The 25570-nt window shown below is 42.9% G+C and overlaps 1 protein-coding gene across 1 annotated transcript in view; it reads left to right on the forward strand.

Moving 5' to 3' along the window:
* LOC144275825 (transmembrane protein 132D-like) overlaps window positions 1-25570 on the forward strand; it is a 314361-nt gene that overhangs the window by 6285 nt on the left and 282506 nt on the right. Inside the window, exon 2 of the mRNA XM_077835355.1 lies at window positions 8997-9922. Within this exon, the coding sequence (XP_077691481.1) occupies window positions 8997-9922 (926 nt within the window). The remainder of the gene's footprint in view (window positions 1-8996; window positions 9923-25570) is intronic.

Below are 25570 nucleotides of genomic sequence, written 5' to 3' on the forward strand. Positions count from 1 at the left end.
CAGATAAAGTGTAGAACTGTTTGAATTTTTGGCCTTTGGCTGTTTGCAAAGCTGCTGTCAGCTTCCAGCCCAAGCTGATTTGTATTCAGTACACATCCCCCGCTTGCTAGTAGGGAGACGCAGCGAGTGGACCAGTTTGCTGCTACCCAACAACCTTGAAACCAGTGGACGCAGCTGCATCTGGGGTGTTTTTAATACAGTCTGTACCCTTCCCCTCTTTCACTGATGTTGCTCCTCTAGCCAAAAGAGTCTCTGATTTACAGCCTCCGAAAAAGCATCGTCCTATGGAAGGGGAGGGGAGAGTTATTTTTTTTAATCCCTCAGCTAATTAAACATTAAACTAAACAATTTAAAAAAATTATGAGGTGAGACACTCTGCTCGTTTTAATATAAAATAACTTAATGAAGTTCCACATTCTGCCTGCGGAGGGGAGGGGAGGAGAGCTGTGATCGGAACGAGAGAGGAATAAAAATTGAACATTCTGAGCATTCACTCACGTGCTCGCTCCAAGTCGCATCCTCAGTGCTTGGCTGTGTTTAATGGTTCTTCCTCAGGCTGTTGGAGGAGTGCAAAATGAGCATGCGATATGTAAATGGGGCCCTAGCTGGAGGAACGGTCTGATGGGCAGGGGGTCCAAGGAGTAGAGCTGCAGAACAGATTTCTCATAAGGGCAGGACAGCGGTGAAACCTTCCCCTTAGATTTCAGGCGTAGGAACGAGTTTGGCTGCAAAGCCAGTTAAAGTTGTCTGAGACCATATGGGGAATCACCTGGCAAAGGGTCTGTAACAGCTTCGCTTGCTCTCTCAGTGAGTGGAGAGAGACAGATGAAGATTGAAAGACATGAAGACAGGAGTGGGGAGTGTCCATGCTACCACTTGAAACTACAATTTACTCTATATAAAAGACTTGGGTATCTCTTCATCTCATTACCAGCAAGTAAAGGTCTCCTCCAACCTCCCTCCATACCAGCCCAGACATCAATGGGAGCGCTGCCTGCAGAGGACCCCTGGCCCTTTAGCACTGCTGCTGTTTACAGAATGCATGTGATGGTTTTCTGCCCAGTGAAGTGTCATAGCTTGTCAGGCAAAACTTATCTCTGCATTTAAGACAGTCAGTGTTTGACTTGGTGGCTGTTGCTATTTTTTTTTTTTTAAATAGGGCTTTAATTTCATTCTTCGATGAGGGGGGTGGTTGTGGGGGAGAGGGATTCTAGAATGTTAAGTATTACCCCTGCTCTCTTTTCCCACAACCCCTGTTCCCTGCCCGTTTCCTCTTCCATTTGACACTCCTTTCCCCCTAGTTCACACCTCCAGCTGATCATTTGCCCACCCTTGTCTCCCAGTTATTTTCCTCATCCAGCAGTTTCCCCTCTCCCTAGGGAGGGCTCTTTGCTTTTCTAGTTTTTGAATGATTAGCCGGTCAAATGTTGGGGATCCTTGAGTTAAAGTCCACCTGCTAAAGCTACAAACTGCCCTTGTCCTCACTACAATTTAATCTCATCTTAGCTCATTTGAATTCAGAACAAACCTTTTTTTCCTAGTGAGGACTCTGCAAAGGCTGAGTGCTCCCGCCCATTCCCCTCTGTGCTGAGAGGGGCTCTTTCAGGCCCCCTCCTCCTTTCCCCACACAATGGCAGTGCTGTGAGAGGTGTAGTCCCAAGCCCTGCTGGCCCCCACGTATAACACTGGCTGAGCGGAGAGCGAGCCCGGCACTTTGCAGCAGGGCTTCTTCTGCCTAGGTGAGCACAGGCCAGGCTGGAAATGCATGATCCCAGCTGCTGGGCACCAATCATAAAATACCATTAAACATAAGAGAAATGATTAATGATGAAACAAGAAGCCAGGCTGCTGACCTGTTTTGTGACAAAGGAAGTGCAGCTCAGCAATTGAACGCATGAGAGTATCTGGAGACATTCAGAGCAGGGTTGAGGCAGGCTCCATAATGTGTCAGGCAAATGCTTTTTGTTAATTATAACATTGCATTAATATGAAAAATACCAACATCTTCTCTACACAATTTCTTCTAATAAATAATAAAACCTGCTTTAAAACTACAGTGATAGTTGCCAGCTTCTCCCAGGCTGATTATTTCTTCTGATTAGCACTTTCTCTGTCACAAACCATGTCAACAGCCTTCACTTCCCTGCTGAGAAGTCACTGTAAAACTGGCAACCAAGCTCATTAAGACAGACACCAGCACTGCTCACAGCACTGGAATTATGAAAAAGCCATGGTGGGGTCTCTGGAACATGTTTTAATGATTCCATTTGGGGTAGGTGTGTACATCGGAGACAGGCCTGAATCAAGGCCCTGTCGCCAAACACTCCTGGACTAGAGTGTTCAGACTCTGGATCTAAATATTGCAGTTGTCTATTCAGTACATATGAATATCACTTTTATTTAGATGGCATCACCACAATTTCCTGTCAAAACAGAACTGTGAATAATTCTGTGCAAAATTCACTTGAGGCTGCTGGAGAGAGTGTGTGTGAGAGAGATACATAGGGAAGTATAGTTTCCTTCACACATGGAGCCAGGAACATGTGCACTCAAGACTGAGCAATCCTAGGGCAGGACAAGAGACTGTTTAATTCTAATGCCAGCTCTGACCGTGATTCTCTCTGTGACTATATGCAAATCACTTAAAATCTCTGCCTCAGTTTCCTCATCAGTAAAATAGAGATCATGTTACCTACTTGACAGGGATGTTGAGGGATTGGCCAACTAGTATTTTGTTAATTACTTTCAATATATGCAGGAAATATTCTCTCTCATAAAGTATACTCACTCCTGAATTAATGAGGATAAAGTGATATCTGTTACTACCCATTATGTTTACTCTGTGTAAACATAATAATGTACTGTACTTGTCTCCTCTTTTTTTTATTGTGTAACATCCCATAATGTGGTCATCTAGAACAGTGCACTGTTGCTAGAAAATCCAGTACTAAATTACCTCCTATGCATGTGCAGGATTCTCTTATTAATTACTGTTTGTTTGTATTACAGTAGGCCCTAGAGGCTTCAGCTGAAATCAAGGCCCCATTGTGCTGGGTGCTGCACAAACACATAGTAAGATACAGCCCTTTTCTGAAGTGCCTGCGATCTAAACAGACAAGACAGGCAAAGGTGGGGAGAAAGGAAGTATTATCCCCATTTTACAGATAGGGGGCTGTGGCACAGAGAGGTTAAGTAACTTACCCAAGGAATCTATGGCAGCACCAGGAATTGAACCCTCAGATCTCCTGAGTCCCAGTCCAGTGCCTTAATCACAAGACTGTCTCTTTATGATTTTTCTCATAACATGTGATGTGACATCAGACAGTCAAGACTACAATAGCCTCCCTGGCCCTTGGGCGCCTCCTGTCACCCACCATCAGGTCAGTGACCTGCGGATCCACACAGCGTCACACCCACTTGCCCTGTTGCTAACAGCTATTGCACAGAGGGCAGCCCTGTAGAGGTGGGTTCTGTGGCATATAGACTGGAAATGCTCATCAGAAGTAGCCATAATTTCACTGCCATGATACTACCACCCTATCGATTTTTTTTTCCTTAATAAAATGCAAAACGTGCCCACTGCATTTGTGTCCTGTTTATTTTTCATGTTGAGAGGTGTTTTCCAAGTTGCAGCTGTTGGACATTTCTGATGTGGAATCTGTGTTCTTAGGTACTAATAACTCCTTCCCTGGGGGCTTCAGGATAATGAGCCTGTTTTAGCCTTTTGCAGTGAATTGCTGAACATAATTGGTATTTTGGTAGCTCAGAGTAACTAACATCAGTTCAGGTCAACTCAATACTTGTCCAGACAATAAATATTTAGGTCAGATGGCAAGGCAAGTGAAGAGTAATAAAGTATTTGTGGAATAAAGCTTTGGAAAATTGGTTCTCTTTGAATGACATCGATGGTGACCCCCTGTTGCTCTTGTGAATAAGTATAAGGATCTGAGGTTACCTCAGAAGAATATGCAATTTATGGTCCAATTAAGGTGTACGTCCTTGAGTACGAAGGTCAGATGTTCAAACAGGAAAAGTTGAACAGTATTTGTGACTCGTATTATTGTTTAACAGTGTGTGTCTTTGCTCTTCAGGACTGACAGTTCCTAGAAAGGATGGAGAGCTTACTCCTTAATATGATAGCCTGCCTCAGGTAATTGCTCGACAGCACAGTTAAGATAGATATCTGGCAGTAAGAGAAGCTCAGTGTCATTGAAAATGTTCTTTTAGTGCCCAGTGGCACACAGCATACATTTGTTCAGTTGCATTAATGTAGTTCTTGGATCAGGTAGGGTTAAGCAACAGCAAGTAAGTACTATAGGTCCTGATTGTCATTTACACTAAGGACCCCTTATACCGCCCTGTCAATGTAAAAAGGGCTTTAAAATGAGTGTAAATACTGTTTATAGTCACTGTTAGGCCCCTTTTCATTGCCAGAGAGATATAAAGGGGGTTTAGTGTAAATGATTAGTAGGCCCAATCATCGAATCATAGAACTATAGAGCTGAAAGAGACATCCAGAAGTCATCAAATCCAGTTCCCTGCACTGAGGCAGGACCAAGTAAGCCTAGAGTGTCCCCGACAGGTGTTTGTCCAACCTGTTCTTAGAACCTCCAGTGATGGAGATTCCACAACCTCCCTTGGAAGCTTATTCCAGAGTTTAACTACACTTGTAGTTGGAATTTTTTCCTAATCTCTAACCTAAATCCCCCTTGCTGCAGATTAAGCCCCTTACTTCTTGTCCTAAGTTTAATGGAGTGGAGAACAATTAATCACATTCCTCTTTATAACAGCCCTTAATGCATTTAAAGACTGTTATGAGGTTCCCCCCAGCCCCACCCTTCAGTCTTCTTTTCTCAGACTAAACATGCCCTGTTTTTTAACCTTTCCTTATAGGTCAGGTTTTCTAACCTTTCATCATTTTTGTTGCTCTCCTCTGGACACTCTGATTTGTCCACAGCTTTCCTAAAGTGTGGTGTCCAGAACTGGACACAGTATTCCAGCTGAGGCCTCTCCAGTACCAAATAGAGCAGTACAATTATCTCCCATGTCTAATGTACAGTGCTCCTATTAATACACCCCAGAATGATATTAGCCTTGTCACAGTTTCATCACATTGTTGATTTATAGCCACCTAGCCAATTATTCCACATTTTGAAGTTGTGCATCTGATTTTTCCTTCCTAACTTCAATACTTTGCACTTATCTTTATTGAATTTCATTTTGTTGAATTAAGACCAATTCTTCAATTTGCCAAGATCATTTTGAATTCCAATCCTATCTTACAAAGTGCTTGCAACCCCTCCCAGCTTGCTGTCATCTGCATGTTTTGTTAAGCATACGCTCTACTCCATTATTCAAGTCATTAATGAAAAAATAGAATAGTACCGGATACAGGACTGACTCCTGCAGGTCACTGCTAGATGCATCCCCCCAATTTGACAGTGTATCTCTAGGGGTCAAATTCACCTCTGTGCAGAAAGCCACACCAAAGTTTACTAACCACTAAATCCCTAAAAAGAGAGATTAAGTGGAATATAAGTGGTTCTGAGGCACAGTGATAGTCCTCTGTACAGGGGTGAATTTCACTCGAGGGTTAAAGATCACATGTGTTTTGTGTGATGATTCTGCATTGTGGATGTAGCATGAATTATTCTTCTCTCACATAGAGTGGTTTGACAATGGTTGTAACTCCATTAGGCCAGATGGTAATGTCACTTGCACCAGTGTAAATCTGGAAGCGGCACCATTAAAGTCAGTGGAGTTGCATCAGTGTGAGAGAGATCAGAATCAGGCCTATTGACTTCAGGGAGGTTACTGTAGATTTACACTGGTGTAAGTGAGAAAAGAATCAGGCCCAGAGAGCAATGCTGCCAACTTTTGTGATTTTTATCACAAGTCTTCTGCTATTTGGTGGTGGTTTTCTTAAATCTCCATCTCCTGGAGTCGTATGATTACATGAGAATCTCAACTTCCTCTGTTATAAAAAAAAAAAAAAGTTTCAAGTCCTCATGGTTGGAGAGAAAAGCTTAAAAATGTGAACCATTAAAACCTGAAGTCAAATAAAAAGACCCCAGATTCATTTATTTTTTTTAAATGTCATGATTTTCGGGGGATACTCGACATGAGAATTTCGAATGCTTGCAGAGTCAAATACATAGCAACCCACATGCTTTATACAAAGGACTCTGGTGCTCACCACTGGTCACCCCTATAAACGCTTCTTTAACTAGTATGACAGCTACAGCACTGATAGGCATCTGCGCTGACTGCAGAGTCATTGTTCAAGGTCGTTCATGGGAGTTGATTCTAGACACGGAAGTTGAAACTAGACAAAATCAGACTAGAAATAAAAGGTGTACATTTTTAGCTGTCAGGGTAATTAATCATTGGAACAACTTACCATGGGTTGTGGTGTATTTTCCATCACTGGCAATTTTTGAAGCAAGAATGAATTTCTCCACCTCTAAAAGATATGTTCTAGTTCAAACAGGAATCAATTCAGGGAAGTCCTACGACCTGTTGTATGCAGAAGGTCAGAATAGATGATCAAAGTGGCCTCTTCTGGCTTTTTAAACTATGACACACCAAGAATTGGGGACAGCAGCATTTCTGTGTCCCTGTATAAAAAACAAATGTCTGTAGTATTCTATACTAATGGTCCAAACCATGACAGATTACAGTAATACAGCTACATTTTATGGGGCCAGGGCTGTCGAACTTTGAAATCAGGGTCCCTAGCCTAGCAAATCTGGGTATTTCTTTCAATGCACAGTTGAAATAGTAGGCTGCCAGGTCTTCCAATGCCTCAGGGCACTAGAGAGGAGATGTTTGGAGAAGCAATTCAGCATTCCAGATTCTTTCTTTGTTAAAGTAGGTCTGTGATCTGCAGGATCTTTCTGGTGGCTCTAAGCCACAATGCTGTTTACACGGCTTGTATCAGTGTGCTGATCTTTTCTCAACCTTTTAGTGTTTAATTATGCAGTCCTTTAACACAAACATAAACAGCACAAAGGGATGTCATAAACCCTGCTGGCAGCAAAGTACACAAGAATGTAACCGCACCATTATTAAAAAGACTTTTATCCCCACAGTGCACTCTGTGGGATTTTGCCAGTTAAGTTTTTCAAATTCTTGTGAATGTGGGTTGTTTCCCCCCTCATGGCATCATGCAGGGGAACAGTTCTAGGGCACTCGCTCTTTTTAGATCCTCTAGGGCCAATGGCTGCCTTGTTAGCCATTATAATGACTGACATTTATTGAGTACTTTGTCCCCAAACTCTGTAGGGGAGGAAGGACTGGTTGAGTGGCTAGGGTGCTAGACTGGGCTTCCGAAGATCCAGTTTTAATTCCGTGCTTTGCCACAGACTGCCTGCAACATCTCGGGCATGTCCTTTAGTGTCCCTGCTTCCCGTCTGTAAAATGAGTGTAATTGCACTCCCCTACCTCAGAGGGGTATTATGAAGGTTAAATTTACTAAAGGGTTACACACTTTGTTGCATCTGTACGCTGAGCACATTGCATACACCAGGAGCCCTTGCACTTCTCCATTCCCTGTGTGTCACCCTCCAATCCCCATCTATTTCAGGGAGTCTCTTAACCCCCTCCAGCATGTGACCATGTGCCAGGGGTTGTGTGTGTCTGCCTCCTTTTGTACCATTGGCCTCCATTTGCCCCACACGTGGCAAGGGCTCTGTGTGGCCCCCTCCCCCCATATCCTTAGGAATGAGAGGGTATTGGAGTCTCCAGGCCCATTCATTTCTAATACTCTATGTTCGGACTGCCAACGAGGATGCCAGTTGTGGTGCTCTCTGTGATATGGATAGTTGTCCATTAGGACCTGGATAGAGAATGCATCTCAGGGGGTGTTTACACAGCATTTTGGAGAGAGCCTCCCAATGTGGGTTGATGGAATAGGCTAGTGCTCTACAAATAGCTCTTTAGACAGTGCTTTGAAATTGCGGCTCTAGCTGGATCTTGGGCTCTGAAGCCCACCCCCGTCTTTAAGCTTCAGAGCATGAGCTCCAGCCCAAGCTGCAACTTCAGAACGCTGTCTGTAGAGTTATTTGTAGAGCACTAATGCAAGCCTGCTAGCCCAAGTCTGTCAACCTGGGAGTCTCGCTCCAAAATGCTACATAAACATACCCTTATAGGCCAAAAAACAGCCATCACGTGGTCACTACCAGCCTGGGGTGGATTCACATCAGCTTCCTAGAGGCTAAAGTTTCTGTAGCCATTATCAATACTAGGACCTTGGCTTAATGAGGCCTGAAGGAAGATCCCTTTAGGATAGTCATAAGGCACTTTGTAGGGAGAGTGCTTGTAATATGCCCACTGGCTCCAAGATGAGCAGAGTTAAGCCAGTGCAGAATGGTTTGGGAATTCCCATTCTTAGATTCTGCAGCGATGGGCACTGGAGGCAAAACGCTCATCTGGCAGGCATAAATAAAGGGCTTCAGTCCCCAGAGGTGCCAGGTTGGACTAAATTCACACAAATATTTAAAAATAAGTACATGTATGTAACAAGCAGGAGAGACAGTGTGATTCGGTAGACAGGACACTGGATGAGTCTCCAGAGCCCTAGTCTATTCCTCTGACTCTAGCATGCTGTTTGACCTTTGGAAAATCTCTTAATCTCTCTGGTTTTGCTTCCCCTTTGTTTGCCTTGACTATTTAGACTGTAATCTCTTGGAGGGACTGTCTCTTACCATGTGTATGTACCATGTCTTGCATAACAGGGTCTAGTCTTGGCCAGGACGTCTAAGCGTTGCTATTGTACTACTCCCCCTAACTCTTTATCCAACAAGGATTTGGGGAATAATTGTAGGATATTTCTATGTGCCTGATATGACTGAGCTAGTCAAGAACACTGAACCAAATAAGAAAGCAGTTCAGTTACTTGCTATCTGCCTTTCCAAATACTCCAGGTTCCCACAAGAGTCATGTTGTGATTGCATGAGATTGCATCCTGATGCTGAATGTTTCCAAATTTTCTCTAGCATTTTGAACTTCTAAACTCTCCTTTCCTTTCAACAGTGACCGAGAGTCGAGGCATCCTGGAGAGTATACAGAGATTTTCTTTGCTGCCAACTTATCTGCCTGTGAGCTATCATATCCACAATGCGGATGTTTCCTTCTTTCTTAAGGAAGCCAACCAGGATATCATGAGGAACTCTAGTTTGCAATCCCGGGTGGAGTCCTTCCTAATCTATAAATCCAAGAGGCCACCTGTATTAAATGCCAGCTATGGACCCTTTTCCATTGAACAAATAGTGCCGCAGGACCTAATGTTGTCTTCAAATCCATTTGGATCCATCAACAAGTTTTCCTTTAATTGGAAACTCAAAGCCTACATCTTGAGTGACAAAATTTATCTGAGGAAGCCCAAAGTCCAGATCCTTTTCTACATTGTGGGCAGGGACTGGGATGACTACAGTACCACAGAGAGGCTGCCTTGCCTGCGGGTGTTTGCCTTCCGCGAGACGAGGGAAGTCCGAGGCAGCTGCAGGCTGAAGGGGGATCTGGGATTGTGCGTGGCAGAGCTGGAACTCCTGCCGAGCTGGTTTAACCCCCCCACAGTCGTGGCCGGCCGCAAGAAAGTGACAGATCAGTCTGAAGGAAGCCCTGTGGAACTTTACTACACCATCCAGCCGGGGGATGAGACCGGGGAGTGCAGTAAGGAGGACGTAAGGAAAAGTAATGGGATCAGACTGGGAGGGAACGATATTGATGAATCAGTACCTCCTTTGCAGAGAATTGGAAGTGTTTTCCTTTACCAGACATATGGTGGCCCTTCCTTAAGTGAAATGAGGTTGGATAACAACATCGCCATCCAATATATACCAAAGACTGTCAAACAAGGTGATATTTTGACTTTCCTTGTGTCTATCAATAAAAATTCAACGGAGGACCAGTTCACACTGAGGTAAATTCTTTCTAAATTCCTCTATTAAACTGAAAATCGGATGGCAGGGGTTTTTGTTATTGCTATTGTTGGCTTTTGTTGTATGGGAAGTCACTTTCGCAAGGGTAAATTGATGGTTGCTTTCCAAGAATTTCTGCTTTATAGATGAGATTTAAACAGTGTTTGTTTGTTTGTTTTTCAATCTAGCAAATGTTGCCTTCTTCCTTTTTCTATTATCCAGTCAAATATAGAGTGACCTGGCTGAGGAACAGTCTCTGTATGAGAGGCCGGCTGCCTTTGAGCAACTTCTGAGTAGTACAAATGGGACATTTGAGAGCCATTTACTTGTCAGTAGGAGAAACTGCACATTTTCGCCTGACCTGGAGCTTGCAGAGCTCCTAGAGCAGTGATACTCAGACTGAGGCTTGGGCTCTGTCTCCTGTGGCTCTTTGCAGCACATGATATTAAAACACTATGTGATTTAATTATTAACCAATCAGGATGCTTTAAGTAGGTTATCAACCAATTATAGAATACTTGGTCAGTCATTTTGCTGTGAGGAAAAAAAATGTAATGAATAGTAAATGAAACAATAAATTCACATGACTGTGGCTCTTTTGGGTAATGTTGATCGCTAATTTGGCTCCTGAATAACTGAGGTCTGAGTATCACTGTCCCAGACATAACTTGATCTGTCATTAGAGCCTCTCGTTAAAATGACTACATGTCCCCCAACCCTGCCTGGCCTGTAAACCCTATTAGGTTGTTTAATATTGTCTTTTCAGGAATCCCAAACATCCCATGATTAAAATAAAATATTTTTTTTCCTCAACCCAAGTGAGAAGTTCCTTAGTTTTAACGAAAACTGAAGCTTGCAGTGCACCATCGCTCTGTTGTACTTGATTGCTTCTTTGGCAGCCCAGGATTTCAGGTCATACCATAGCAAACTTGGAGTGCTTAGAGAAGAAATTAATCAGAAGGCTTCAGTGGACAGTAAATTCGCACTACATGCAAGTGACGTTCTCCCCAGTGGATTCTCTAGTTTCAAGCTTGTCACTCCCTCTGTACCAACAGCTTGAACTACCATGGAAGAGAGGTGCACAGGGCTAATTTCAGTCTATTATTCCCTACCAATGAGTGATGTCACTTCTCTTAGTGACAGGTTTCAGAGTGGTAGCCGTGTTAGTCTGTATCAGCAAAAAAAATGAGGAGTACTTGTAGCACCTTAGAGACTAACAAATTTATTTGGGCATAAGCTTTCGTGGGCTAAAACCCACTTCATCGGATGCATGCAGTGGAAACTACAGTAGGAAGATATATATTCACAGAGAACATGAAAAAATGGGTGTTGCCATGCCAACTGTAACAAGACTAATCAATTAAGGAGGACTATTATCAGCAGGAGAAAACAAACTTTTGTAGTGATAATCAGGATGGCCCATTTCAAACAGTTGACAGGAAGGTGTGAGTAACAGTAGGGGAAAAATTAGCATGGGGAAATAGCTTTTACTTTTTGTAATGACCCATCCTCTCCCAGTCTTTATTTAAGCCTAATTTAATGGTGTCCAGTTTGCAAATTAATTCCAATTCTGCAGTTTCTCATTGGAATCTGTTTCTGAAGTTTTTTTGTTGAAGAATTACGACCTTTAGGTCTGAAATTGAGTGAACAAGGAGGTTGAAGTGTTCTCTGACTGGTTTTTTAATGTTATAATTCTTGATGTCTGATTTGTGTCCATTTTATTCTTTTGCGTAGAGATTGTCCTGTTTGGCCAACGTACATGGCAGAGGGGCATTTCTGGCACATGGTGGCATATATCATGTAGATGTGCAGGTGAACGAGCCTCTGATGGTGTGGCTGATGTGATTAGGTTCTATGATGGTGTCCCTTGAATAGATATGTGGACACAGTTGGCAACGGGCTTTGTTGCAAGGATAGGTTCCTGGGTTAGTGTTTTTGTTGTGTGGTGTGTGGTTGCTGGTGAGTATTTGCTTCAGGTTGGGGAACTGTCAGTAAGTGAGGACTGGCCTGTCTCCCAGGGTCTGTGAGAGTGATGGGTTGTCCTTCAGGATTGGTTGCAGATCCTTGATGATCTGCTGGAGAGGTTTTAGTTGGGGGCTGAAGGTGACGGCTAGTGGCGTTCTGTTACTTTCTGTGTTGGGCCTGTCCTGGAGTAGGTGACTTCTGGGAATTCTTCTGGCTCTGTCAATCTGTTTCTTCACTTCAGCAGGTGGGTATTGTAGTTGTAAGAATGCTTGATAGAGATCTTGTAGGTGTTTGTCTCTGAGGGATTGGAGCAAATGTGGTTGTATCTTAGAGCTTGGCTTTGGACAATGGATCGTATGATGTGGTCTGGATGAAAGCTGGAGGCATGTAGGTAAATATAGCAGTCAGTAGGTTTCCGGTATAAGGTGGTGTTTATGCGACCATTGCTTATTAGCACCGTAGTGTCCAGGAAGTGGATCTCTTGTGTGGACTGGTCCAGGCTGAGGTTGATGGTGGGATGGAAATTATTGAAATCATGGTGGAATTCCTCAAGGGCTTCTTTTCCATGGGTCCAGATGATGAAGATGTCATCAATGTAGCGTAAGTAGAGTAGGGGCGTTAGGGGATGAGAGCTCAAATAAATTATAGTCTCTAAGGTGTCACAAGTCCTCCTTTTTTTTTTTCCTGCGAATACAGACTAACACGGCTGCTACTCTGAAATCTTTACAGACAATAATTCATTACCCACTCATCTCTAGTAATTTGTGTACTTGTGATTTTAGGAGAATATGACTTCAGACACGCATGGAAATTACTACTATGCTTGAAAATTGGTTTAATTATAAAGATTATAGATCTTTTCAGTCTAAAGGAGAATAAATACAACCACTTTTTCTTAATTGTGTTTACATTGAGAATTTAGGGCCTAAAAAGTTGATACTGAAGCACTTATGTGCTAATTAACTGTGATCATTAAAAAGTAGAGCTGGCCGGAGGATGACAATTCATGACGGATTTTTAAATCTGGCTTTGTTTTTCATATGAATGAAATGCAAAAACTTCAGAATTCTGGGGAAAAATTGTTAGCATTGATTGAAATGCTTGGTTTTGTGTTTTGTTTTATAATAAAACACAAAATTAGAAAAAAAATAATTTCAAAACAAAGATATCAAAATGGGACGTTTTGGCATTATTATAATTTTTTGAAAAACAATTTTTTTTGCCAAAATCATGTTGATTTCATGAAGCATTTCAATGGAACTGTATTTCCTTTGAAAAACGGTCCTATTGAAGTTTTTCCAGTTAGTGATACTTAAAAAAAGGCCTGCTGTAGCAGCAAAGTGGTTAAATGTATTTCTGAAGCATCTCTGCCTCTCTGTCTCTAATTTAGCTACCATAGGTCTAATTTTTTTTTTTTAATATCTCCATCATCACAGTAGTATCTAAGTTCCCCTTTTGTCCCTCAATGAAATACATGTAGCTAACTCAGAGTTTGGGGAGCTGCTGTTTGTGTATGTCTTGTGGCATAGGTCAGCAAGCAACCACTAGAGGACGGTGAAGAAAGGACAAATTCTGAGGTCTATTCATTAGTTCTGGGGAGAGTCACCCCTGTGTCAAGGACTAGCATAACCCCAGTTGTTGAGTGGGGAATAGTGCTTGGTTGCTAGCCCTTTGCACAGGAGTGAATTTCACCATCTGTGGTTACCCCTTGGAGTAGCGTAGCAACATTTACCACAGGCATTTTTCTGTTTGTAATATAATTTTGGGGAGGAGAGGGGAGAACTGAGGCAAAGATTTACAAAGATGCCGACGGCTCTGGTGTCCAATTCCTTTTGGACTGGGCCTGCAGTTCCCACATGTGGCTTTGAAAATCCTACCCTGAGCATTCAGACACACTAAGGGTCCCACTGTGAGATGGCGTGCTCCAAAACTCATGGTAAATTTAGGCTGTACATTATGAACATCTTCCTGATATTGAGCTGTGTTAGGCTGTATAATCGTGGGGGAAGCTTAGTCCCTTGGGCTGTTTAAAAGTAGACTGGACACTGCAGCAAAAATGTTCTGAAGGGAACAATCCTCCACTGGTCCCCAGGAGGTGGATGGCGTGGCTTAATAGGTCTCTTCCATCTCGAACATTTGTGGTCCTATCAAAGATTTGCATACAAGGCTGCAGTAGAATACGTGCAGGCATATATCGACATCCTCTTAGCATTCATTTTGCTGGTATTCTAAATGCCAAGGATCTAGGAGTTAAAAGACATTAATGGCAGGGCAATTTAAATCTCTCTCAAACCCTACCCTGTGACTGAAGTAAGATTTCCTATCATAAAATAGGACCTGACATGTCAGTCTAATATACCATTATATTGCATGACCCTGCCTTGCACTTTGCCAGTTTCAGTATTGGTAATTTGCAGTCTAGCAGTTTCTTCTGATTTCAGAATGCACAGTGCCATGTGCGAGTAATAGAAACCATCACGGCCTTTTTCTCAAAACTAATTGTTTTCAAATCACTGAAATTTTGAAATCTGTAGTGGAAACGTGTGGGCTTCAGAAGGGGCTCCTGCCCGCTCTGGAAACATGAAGGCACAAATGGCAGGGTTAAGGCTGGAGCCATTGCTCCTTAATTCCATCGCTGGGAAAGGAGCAGGGGGAAGCAGGAATAGCTGCTGACACCTATCACTGGGAACAACCAATTAAAAATGCAACAATCCCCTCAGCATAGTGGAATAAGATTCAGCAAGAGCGAAACCCAGCAGGAATGACAATGGCCCTTCAAATCCCATCAGTGGAGCTCGTAGATTGTAATAAATGCACAATTTTTACTGGATAATAATAATAAAAAAAACTTGTGAGTGAATGCAAGATTCAGAAGAGTGAGGGACGAGTACCACAGACCCAAGCCAGTTTTCCACATGCATTTCTGCCTGTGCACCAGAACCCTGGCTACTAACAAGTGAACTGCAAATGGACCGTATGGATACACAACCAGGCCTTTTGCGAAATCTCATTTTAGCCTTTGACCCTTCAGTAGTCCCCTAGTTTTCTCCCTTTGACTCCCCAGTTGTACACAGCTACAGCTCTGCTTCCGCTGCTTTTGATTTTCCAAACATAATTTTCCCTTCGCAATTGTAGTGGCAGCAGGATCTTCAGGAGAAGGATACCAGTCCTTCTCCACTCCTATAGCTCTAACACAAATTAGGGGCTTAATGAAGAAATTACTGGATGAAGTTGTTTGGCCTGTGTTATGCAAGAGGTCAGACCAGACAGTCATTATGGTCCCTTCTTACCTTTAAAATCTATTAATCCATTGTCCAGGATTAGGGAAAAATGATGTCTATATTTCACCCAAACTCTGCCCACAATTCAAATGTAGTTGGACATTTCTGCTTTAAAAATAGCAGCAGCAAAATAATTAACAATATTGACATTAAATTGTCATCATTAAACTTCAGAGTTTACAAGGGACAGCAACAAGACCCAGCATATCAGCTGCTAGACATTTCTAGGCTTCTGCATCTGTCCTGCAAAGTACATGGAGGGGCAAAGAATTGACCTGTCTAAGCAACCTGAATATTAACAAGGACAGACAAGTTCATTTCACTGTGAGAGTCAGGGAAGGTTTGGTCTGGCTGTGAAACCTGATCACACTCAGTTTCACTTATGATCTAAATGAGAATTTGAACTCAAAACTTCAAGGATGCATGGATCCCTTGGCCTGCCTAGCCCTAGATGCATGCTCTTTTTGACTACTTCACAAACATATCATGACAGTTTATGGCCATACAGGATCAAAGTCAAATCTTGCGTACATGGATCTGAAGTATACAGCCATGAATAGTAAAGGCAGTCACTCAAGACTTGTACATCTACACAGCAGTTCACTGTTCAAACTGTTGCACTTTGTAAATGATAACATGTTGAAGGTGGAGCTGGTTGGGAACTTTTTGTTGGAAAAACTGATTAGTAATGTATTGGTTTTGATCTTTCAGGGAATGTTTCTGTCCAGGATGGAATTTCTGGTCAAAATCAAGAGAGACCCATTTCAGCATAGCCAATAGCTCCAGTGGTTAGGACACTCACCAGGGATGTGTGGGAGCCCTAGGTTCAAGTCCCTGGTCTTGAACTTGGGTCTGCACATCCTAGATGAATACCCTTAACTGTTGGATCATATTAAAGAAGTTCTGTATTAAAATCACAAATTAGTTTGATTCCCCATAGTTTAAATTCCAAGGTATTACTAATTAAGAGGTCTCTTGGTTTTTGGTACTGTTTCTCTCCCACTATGTGTGAAACTTGCAAGCTGCTAATTGTGTTAGTACATTCTAAGACAAAGTCTGTTCTCAAAGCAATTCACAGAGAGAGAGACTCAAAGCAATACTCTAACAACAGAAACAGCACCCAGAGGCTCCCTGCCCTTTTGTTGTATTAACAATTGTGATTAAAATAGAGATAGAGGATGTATGTGGATGGATGCTTGGTGTGGATAATAACTGAATGATCAGGGAGGTGCCAGCCTAAGAATCCAGTGTCCATCGGCTGAAGAAGGTGTCAAGTGGAAATAACCAGAGGACACCCCTCTCCCCCCCGGAGGGCAGACTGGAATCCACCCAACAGCCTCAAGAATGGAAGAACCAAAGAACAAGATAACATCTTGGAGCCGTCAGGAATGTGCTATCTGCTGATTGATTCAGCAACAGCATGATGAAGCAATTCCCATAGACTGGTATAGGAAGAAATTCCTATAGACTCTAAAAAGTGAGAACTTTGGGGTCTGATTCTGCAAACCAACTTCCAGGAGCATCTGATGAGCATCTGACAAGGCCCTGCTCCCTCCTCATGTCCAGGCCACCTGGCCAGTGGCTTGGCATGAGCAACTCTAAGGCTGGTAACTATGATAACAACCTTGCAGAACCTGTGTGTGTGTTTGTATGAATGAATGTGTGAATAAATATGAGATTGAATGGAATGTTATAACTATAACTAACTGCTTACTATGATTCTTTCTGTATTCACAATAAATGTGGTATTTTGCCTTTTTCCCTTTAATAAGATCCTGCTGGTTTTTATTTTATTGGTATAACATAACCAGTGGACTATTGATTCTGGAGTGGGAGTCTCTCTGTTTTTCATGAAAATTTTCATAAAGTCTTGGTTTTATTCCACATCAGAATGGAAACTAATGTGAAAATGTTCAAGTTTTTTCACCGAATGGAATTCATGTCTCCCAGCCACCCCTTATTTGAAGCCATATGTGCACACAGCACCATACTCCGGCGATTGCAGCTAGGTATCCCTGAGTGCCTTGCACTGGCTTCCAGGCTCTCACTGCTCTGGGCAGTTTTTATAGTGTATTGTGGGATACCTTCTGTAGGCCAGAGGAATTGTGAGAGGAAGAGGTTTGACTGCCATAATCCCACTTGCTGTATCTCAGAATTCAGCTGGTGCCTGGCCCGTTGCCAAACTACTCTCAATCAGCATGGAGGAGGCCCAGAGGGATGCAGCATTCCTGTCCCTTACTGAGATTGAAAAGCAGATCCTGCCACACTTGAGAGCTTTAGGCTGCACTGTCAGATTGTGCATAAGAACGAGGAAATGAAACAGACTAGAAACAAGGTTGTTCAAACTGAGTAAAGTGCAGAATAGAAAGATGCAGCTTAAATAGTGAAAAGCACATTGGTTTATTATTTTAAAAAATTCTGATAACTTTAATAAATTATTAGGAACACAAACAAGACAAATAGGTGTTTGGTTTTTTTACAATTTTAAATAATATAGATTACCAAGTCCTGTGGTAAATTACACCAGTATAAATCCAGAAAGAAAGTCTGCTATGATTCAGAGGGCTTATCTAGATGAACAGTTAGGCCTGGTCTACACTGGGGGTGGGGATCGATCTAAGATACGCAACTTCAGCTACGAGAATAGAGTAGCTGAAGTTGACGTATCTTAGATAGACTTAGAATTACTTACTTCGCGTCCTCGCGGCGCGGGATCGATGGCTACTGCTCCCCCGTCGACTCCGCTTCCACCTCTTGCAGTGGTGGAGTTCCGGAGTCGACGGCAGAGCGATCGGGGATTGATTTATCGCGTCTTACACTAGACGAGATAAATCGATCGATCACTACCCGCCGATCTGGCGGGTAGTGTAGATGTGGCCTTAAAGTGGCAAGCTGGGATGTAAGTCTATAGAACGCTAGTTTGCCTTGGACTAACTGTCCATGTGAACCCTGCTGCCAGGCACTAAAAGTTCCCTGGTGCACTCTGACCTACTCGTGCATTAGGGAGGTTTGGGCGTGCAGTAGCAAGGGCCACATGGACAGCACAGCACGCTAGTGCGCTGTCGATTTACACTCCGGCTTGCCATGTACTGTTCATCTACACAAGCCCAGCTTTTTTCTCCGTCCATGGTTCTGAACAAAAGTGTTCCTGTAACAATGAAAGTCTACCTGACAGAATTGCATGGACCAACAGTTCTGTTCATTGCCCAAGCACTGTGTTTTGATGAAATCCAAATGACATGCTTAGTGTTTGCCCATCTTGAAATTAGTTTACGATCTGTGAAAATTAAGTTTTCAAAAACTTTTTTAATTTAAAAAAAAAAGAAGAAGTTTCTACCAAACAGTGCAGCTGTTCTCGCTCTCTTTCAATTAAACTGCAATGGTGCAAGGTTGACCATTCATGTGCATATATGGTTTCTTTAGAAAGACGGAACAAAAAGTTAGGAAACGTTTTATGAAACTGTTAACAAGGACCCAAGTTAAGGTCTATCGATTTGTGTGCACATAATGGCATGTTAATTTCCATGAAAATGGACCCACCTGCCCATGCAGCATGCACTGTTCCCTTTCTACTTTCTAACAATATATTTCCTTTTTATAACTTGTAACGCTGTTACTTGAAGAACAAGATAAATAATGGGCCATATCCCCGGCTGGCATACATTGGTTTACACCAGTGGAGGAGCTGGTTTAAGCACTGTAGCCAGACTACAATAGTTCTAATTCTCCAGCGTCACCAACTCTTGTGATTTTTTTTTAATTGCAAGTCTTAAGATATTTGGTGGGGGTTTTTTCTAACACCCAGAGTCATGGGATCATTTTAGAACTTCCTCTTTCATTTGAAAAGGAAAAGTCAGGTTCTAGCCCTCAGTGCTGACTGGGAAAAACATGAAACATGATTGGTTCAATAATCCAGAAGACAAATAAAGACATTCGTTATTTTTAAGCCAGTCGGATGATTTTTTTAAGCCATGATTGTTTGGGATTGGCAATACTTGTGTTGCACATAATTTGTAGGTGTGGGTCAGCTGTTAATTCTCAGGCTCACAGTGTTACTGGGGTCGAGACCACCCTACTCTACCAGCAACAACACTGGGACTCTTCCACAGTGATGAAACACAGTGTATTACCCAAGAAGGATGGAGTTGCCAACTGGTTTCTCCAGGTGATACATTTAATCAAGGTGCCTTTCTGTGCAGGTGCACATTAGAGTTCTCTTAATGCCATGAAAAAAGAGTAGAAGATTGTTCTGGCCAAAGATCCCTCCAAAGAGATGGATTTAGGACGATACACACTTGGCATTTTATTCATGAAGGTGGCTACACCCTCCTCAACAAAAAGTGAAAAGCTATTGAGGCCCTATTGCTCACCCAATTCTAGGGGAGTTGGGCATCTCCTCTGCCTTTTTCAATACTCCTCTACCCTGCAGTTATAGTATCTGCCCGCTGGAAGAAGGAGACATCCAGTCTCAGTAGCTCTGCCCAGGCAGAATGTATGGCGCACTGGTTGGCTTGCCCTGTACACCTTAACAGGGGAAAGTAGCCAGTGAAGGGGAAGCCCTGTGCAAGTTTCCCTTCTCAGTCGAGACCCACTTATGGCCAAAGTTTTGCTAGCAGTGGTAGGGGCTTTCCCTCCCTTCTCCCTCGCTGTCAAAGTTGTGACTATTTGTTTTTCGCATAAAATGGTTGCTGCATTTCTGTTCACCGTGACAACGTGCACAATTAAGTGTTACTTGGTAGAGTGTCACGTGTATGGTAGGCGCCCTATAAAACCAAATTTGGTTTTGTTTTATAACTCCATTAACAGTAACAACAGATGGGTGCAGATGGCTGAACTGAAAATATACCCCTGAGCCTCACAATGCGAGCAAACAAGAGTTAAGAGGTTGTTAGAGAGGGGAGGAACAAGATGTGAGAAGTTTTTTCATTGTTCTGAATGAAATCATGTGGCTGTCGTCTAATATGTGAATCAGAAAAATGCAGGGCTGCATAACAAAGCTAGTCATGGCATCAGCTTTTTTCATGTGTAAAGGTAACTCAGTGTAGAGGAGGTATGTGTTTCAAGATCCTGTGTTGTCACCAGTGAGATTTTCTAAAGGTTGCTACTCAAGCTGTGGTTACGCCCTAAGAAACTCAAGGCTGTATCCTGCTCTGCTTATTTGGGGGTGTTCTAAATATAAAGGGAAGAGTACACACCTTTAAATCCCTCCTGGCCAGAGGAAAAACCCTTTCACCTGTAAAGGGTTAAGAAGCTAGGATAACCTCGCTGGCACCTCACCAAAATGACCGATGGTGAGACAAGATACTTTCAAAGCTGGAGAGGGGGAGAAACAAAGGTGTGTGATGCTTTTGCTGGGAACAGAACAGGAATGGAGTCTTAGAACTTAGTAAGTAATCTAGCTAGATATGCGTTAGATTCTGTTTTGTTTAAATGGCTGATAAAATAAGTTGTGCTGAATGGAATGTATATTCCTGTTTTTGTATCTTTTTGTAACTTAAGGTTTTGCCTAGAGGGATTCTCTATGTTTTGAATCTGATTACCCTGTAAGATATTTACCATCCTGATTTTACAGAGGTGATTCTTTTACTTTTTCTTCAATTAAAATTCTTCTTCTAAGAACCTGATTGCTTTTTCATTGTTCTTAAGATCCAAGGGTTTGGGTCTGTGTTCACCTATGCAAATTGGTGAGGATTTTTATAAGCGTTCCCCAGGAAAGGGGGTGTAGGGTTTGGGGAGGATTTTGGGGGGAAAGACATTTCCAAGCAGGCTCTTTCCGTGTTATATATTTGTTAGACGCTTGGTGGTGGCAGCAATAAAGTCCAAGGGCAAAAGGTAAAATAGTTTGTACCTTAGGTTAAAACTTCCCCAAGCTGGTAAAAATAAGCTTAGGGGGTTTTTCATGCAGGTCCCCACATCTGTACCCTAGAGTTCAGAGTGGGGAAGGAACCTTGACAGGGGGGAACTAGGAATATAAAGGAAAATCTCAGTTTTTGGGGAGGGAGAGAGAAATTCCTAGTTCTCTTTTTTTTTTTTTGCAAAGGCAGCAGTGACCATACAAAGCGATATAACCCAGTTGCTGGGATTGAATGAAACAAGCAGCTGGGTTCCACTTATGCAGCTGGAGGCTGTGGGGACCTAACAATCAATTGTGCATGCATACACGCAAGCAATTTGGATGTAAAATCAATGACCGTTAGGGGTGTATTCCAGAGACTTTCACTAACCTGCCCCAGAATCCTTGGGCTAGTCCTGTGCAAAGTGGGGTGAGACTAGTGAGAAAGAATTAGTCGTGACTTTGGGGGGGTGGCCCTGGCAAACCATCCCTTTGCAGGCCAGCACAGAGATGGTGAGTCCAGCTTTGATACAATAAATTCCAAGGAGGATGCTTTTGTGGTTAAGGCAGTGGACTTAGACTCAGGGATTTCAGTTCAGTACCCAATGGTGCCACAGGCTTCCCGTGTGACCTTGGGCAAGTGTCAGGACCAGGGCATAGGTGGCCTGGCATAGGGGTTAGCATCAGGCACAGGCCAAGGATCCAGGAGCCAATTACTAGGCATCAGGGCAAGTTGGAACACCAGGAATCAGACCGAATCTGACTGGAAGGCCAGGACGTAGAGACAAGTATCTGGGACAGGTAGAGTCAAGTTACTGAGATCAGGATTGTGTGACAGTACCAGAGGGCAGGAACAGGAAAATACCAGGAAGCAGTCTGTGGCAGAATGGAGCTCAGTTGTTCACACAACTTCCCCTTGCCTCTTCTGGGTTAAATAAGGGCTCAGGCCCAATTAGGAGTATTGGAGCTCTGCCAATCAGAGTGTAGGGGTGGGGTTTGTGCCCCAGTCTGACTTCATGAGCCCTGGTCCCAACTGCTTTCTGTGAGATGCTGGGTGAAGGATTGGAGGAGGGTGATGACTACCAGCACCCCCACAGACCCGGGTTTAAGGCCCTGGGCCCAGACAGCAAGTCAGTTAGGCCAGGTGTGTGCTACCAAGTTTTGTCAGCATAGCTATTTTGGTCAGGGGTGGACAAAAATCTACCCACTAGCAACATAGCTATGCTGTCACAACCCCTGATGTAGTCGTAGCTATGGCGGCAGAAAAGTGTTCCTGTCAGCATAGGAGGATGTCATTCGGGGAAGCGGTGTAACTATGCTGACAAAAAAACACCTTCTGTCATCGCAAGCTGCATCTACTCTAGAGGGCTCTGCTGGTATATAGCTATACCAGTAAAGCACGTGTGGTGTAGCCAACGCCTCAGTCGCTGTACCTCAGCTCCCCATCTGTAAAATGGGGATAACACTAAATCCTTCCTCCCATTCATGATCTGTGATGTCTGCTTGGATTGTAAACTCATCCAGGCAGGGACTGTTATGTGTGTGTACAGCACTCAGTACACTAGGGTCTCTTTGCATGACTATAATACAAACCATAACGCAGGGCACTGCATCTCTCTGCTGCTCTATCATGTTGGGCTCCTCCTCTGATCATACTATAATATTGCACTCTGTAATAAAGGAAATATATACGTTATTGGAACAGAGACATTTTCCCCCTTCTGTGGAACTAGCGGAGATATGAAAAGATAAGGTGGATGAGTTAGTATCTTTTACTGGACCAACTTCTGATGGTGAAAAAGACAAGCTTTTGAGCTACTCAGACCTCTTCTTCTCAGGGACCATTCAAGGTGAAGTGGTCCGTTAACACCCTGCAGGACAAAGAAGGGGGGTTAGTGGGATTGTTCTAATAAGCCATAAATCCAGTGGCTTTATTCAGACCGTGTTTTTTAGTGTCTAGCTAAGTTATGCATTGACGCTTCTAGGCTTGCCTTTTGAAGGTATTATTACGTAGATTTATTTTGAGGACAAAAACGGAAAGGTCAGATCCAGAGTGATCATTTTGTGAAAGGTATTTGCCCCGGGGTGATATCGTGATTTCTCTTTTAGCATTTTTTCTGTGTGAGTTAAATCAAGAGCATAGCAATTGATTTCACACACGTTGTTATTGGGGCATTTAGTGCTCTGGGTGAAGTACACCACATGTTGGTATGATGGGCATATATAGGACCCATGGACCTTGAAAGGTGTGCTGTTGGGGATATTGATCATGGGAGCAGTGGTGATGTGTCTGCAGGTTCTGCATCTGTTGTCCCTTAGAATATGTTAACTACTTGTGCTAAACAATCTGTTCCACATTGTATTTAGCTGTGGCGCTCTAAGTACCTTTCCCAGACCTGAAAAAGAGTTCCATGTAGCTCAAAAGCTTGTCTTTCATCCACAGAAGTTGGTCCAATAAAAGATTTTACTTCACCTATCTTGTCTCTCTAATATCCTAGGACCAACACAGCTACAACAACACTGCAAGCAACAATATGCGACGATTGCATTTTTGGTTCTGTTTTTTGAAACACAGTCACTTGTTTTTGGAAATCCTGTCTTGAATGGCAGCAGGACTTGGCATCCGTATTCATAACGCAAGGCCAAGGGCAGCTGGCAAAAAATGTTTTTACCATTGCTTTTGCTCCAGTGGACTGGAAATCATGGCTTGAACAGATGGAATATATAGGATGTATAGGTCAAAAATGAGAGAAAACATTCAAGGAAAGCAATCGCAAGTCAAAACCTACTAATTCTGTCTTAGTAAAGTTTGTTTCAAAAGAACTATGTTAAGGTTTATGAAGTTCCTTGGGTGTGGTTTGGACTGACAGAAGAAACTGACTCCAGGTGATACATCTGCTAAATACGGACAGAAAGGTATCTTCATTATTTCCCATAGCAATTACATTTCACCCAGCAGAGGGTTTAAAATAGTTAAACATGAAATTTCTGGGTAGCCAACATTGATTTTGTTAAAGAAATGGCCCATAAAGAGTGCACTCTGTTTTTTATGTGCTGGAAAGGTTAAAATTCCCTTGAAAGTGTCGGGAGGCTGGGGGCAGTAGTGGCTGGATGGGAGGGAAAGGCATAAAGTGTAACAATGACAGCAAAGTATGAACTAGGGCTTTGGGTTCGCCTGTAAACTAGGATGTCATAAATATAAAGGGAAGGGTAAACCCCTTTAAAATCCCTCCTGGCCAGAGAAAAAAATCCTCTCACCTGTAAAGGGTTAAGAAGCTAAAGGTAACCTCACTGGCACCTGACCAAAATGACCAATGAGGAGACAAGATACTTTCAAAAGCTGGGAGGAGGGAGAGAAACAAAAAGGGTCTGGTCGGTCTGTCTATATGCTGCTTTGCCGGGGATAGACCAGGAATGGAACCTTAGAACTTTTAGTAAGTAATCTAGCTAGGTATGCGTTAGATTATGATTTCTTTAAATGGCTGAGAAAAGAATTGTGTTGAATAGAATAACTATTTCTGTCTGTGTATCTTTTTATAACTTAAGGTTTTGCCTAGAGGGGTTCTCTATGTTTTGAATCTAATTACCCTGTAAGGTATCTACCATCCTGATGTTACAGGGGGGATTTCTTTACTTCTATTTACTTCTATCTCTATTAAAAGTCTTCTTGTAAGAAAACTGAATGCTTTTTTCATTGTTCTCAGATCCAAGGATTTGGGTCTGTGGTCACCTATGCAAATTGGTGAGGCTTTTTATCCAACATTCCCCAGGAAAGGGGGGGTGCAAGTGTTGGGAGGATTGTTCATTGTTCTTAAGATCCAAGGGTCTGGGTCTGTAGTCACCTAGGCAAATTGGTGAGGCTTTTTACCAAACCTTGTCCAGGAAGTGGGGTGCAAGGTTTTGGGAAGTATTTTGGGGGGAAAGACGCGTCCAAACAGCTCTTCCCCAGTAACCAGTATTAGTTTGGTGGTGGTAGCGGCCAATCCAAGGACGACGGGTGGAATATTTTGTACCTTGGGGAAGTTTTGACCTAAGCTGGTAAAGATAAGCTTAGGAGGTTTTTCATGCAGGTCCCCACATCTGTACCCTAGTGTTCAGAGTGGGGAAGGAACCTTGACATAGGACTAGTGACTGAGCACTAAATCAGGAGTCATGAGCAACTGAGTTCTCATCTCAGCTCTCCCTCTGTGGCCTTGGTCAAGTCACTTAACCTCTCTATGCTGATCTTTCCCATAGTAATATTATTAATGCTTTGAAAATTAGAAGTGCTATATAAATGCTGATGCTATCTGCACAGCAAAGTACAGAAGTATTACATGCCCAGCACTGTAAGTGATGGGATGCCATGTTTCCATAGCCTGTTTTGTTCCCTTTTCTTTTGAATGTGAGTGTTACTTGTGCTTCCTGTTGTATTTTAACAGAGCATTTGGAAGAGCCGTGTAGAAGAGTGAGTTCTGTGATGCACTGTGTGTGATGGGAAAGTGGTTTAGGGGGAACACTGTAGCTCCAGGAATCTCCTGCAATTCCATCATGATCTGGGGATGACTTAAACTCCCTGGGGCTAACACACC

Source organism: Eretmochelys imbricata, chromosome 15, assembly GCF_965152235.1.
Source record: "Eretmochelys imbricata isolate rEreImb1 chromosome 15, rEreImb1.hap1, whole genome shotgun sequence".
NCBI classification, from domain to species: Eukaryota; Metazoa; Chordata; order Testudines; family Cheloniidae; genus Eretmochelys; species Eretmochelys imbricata.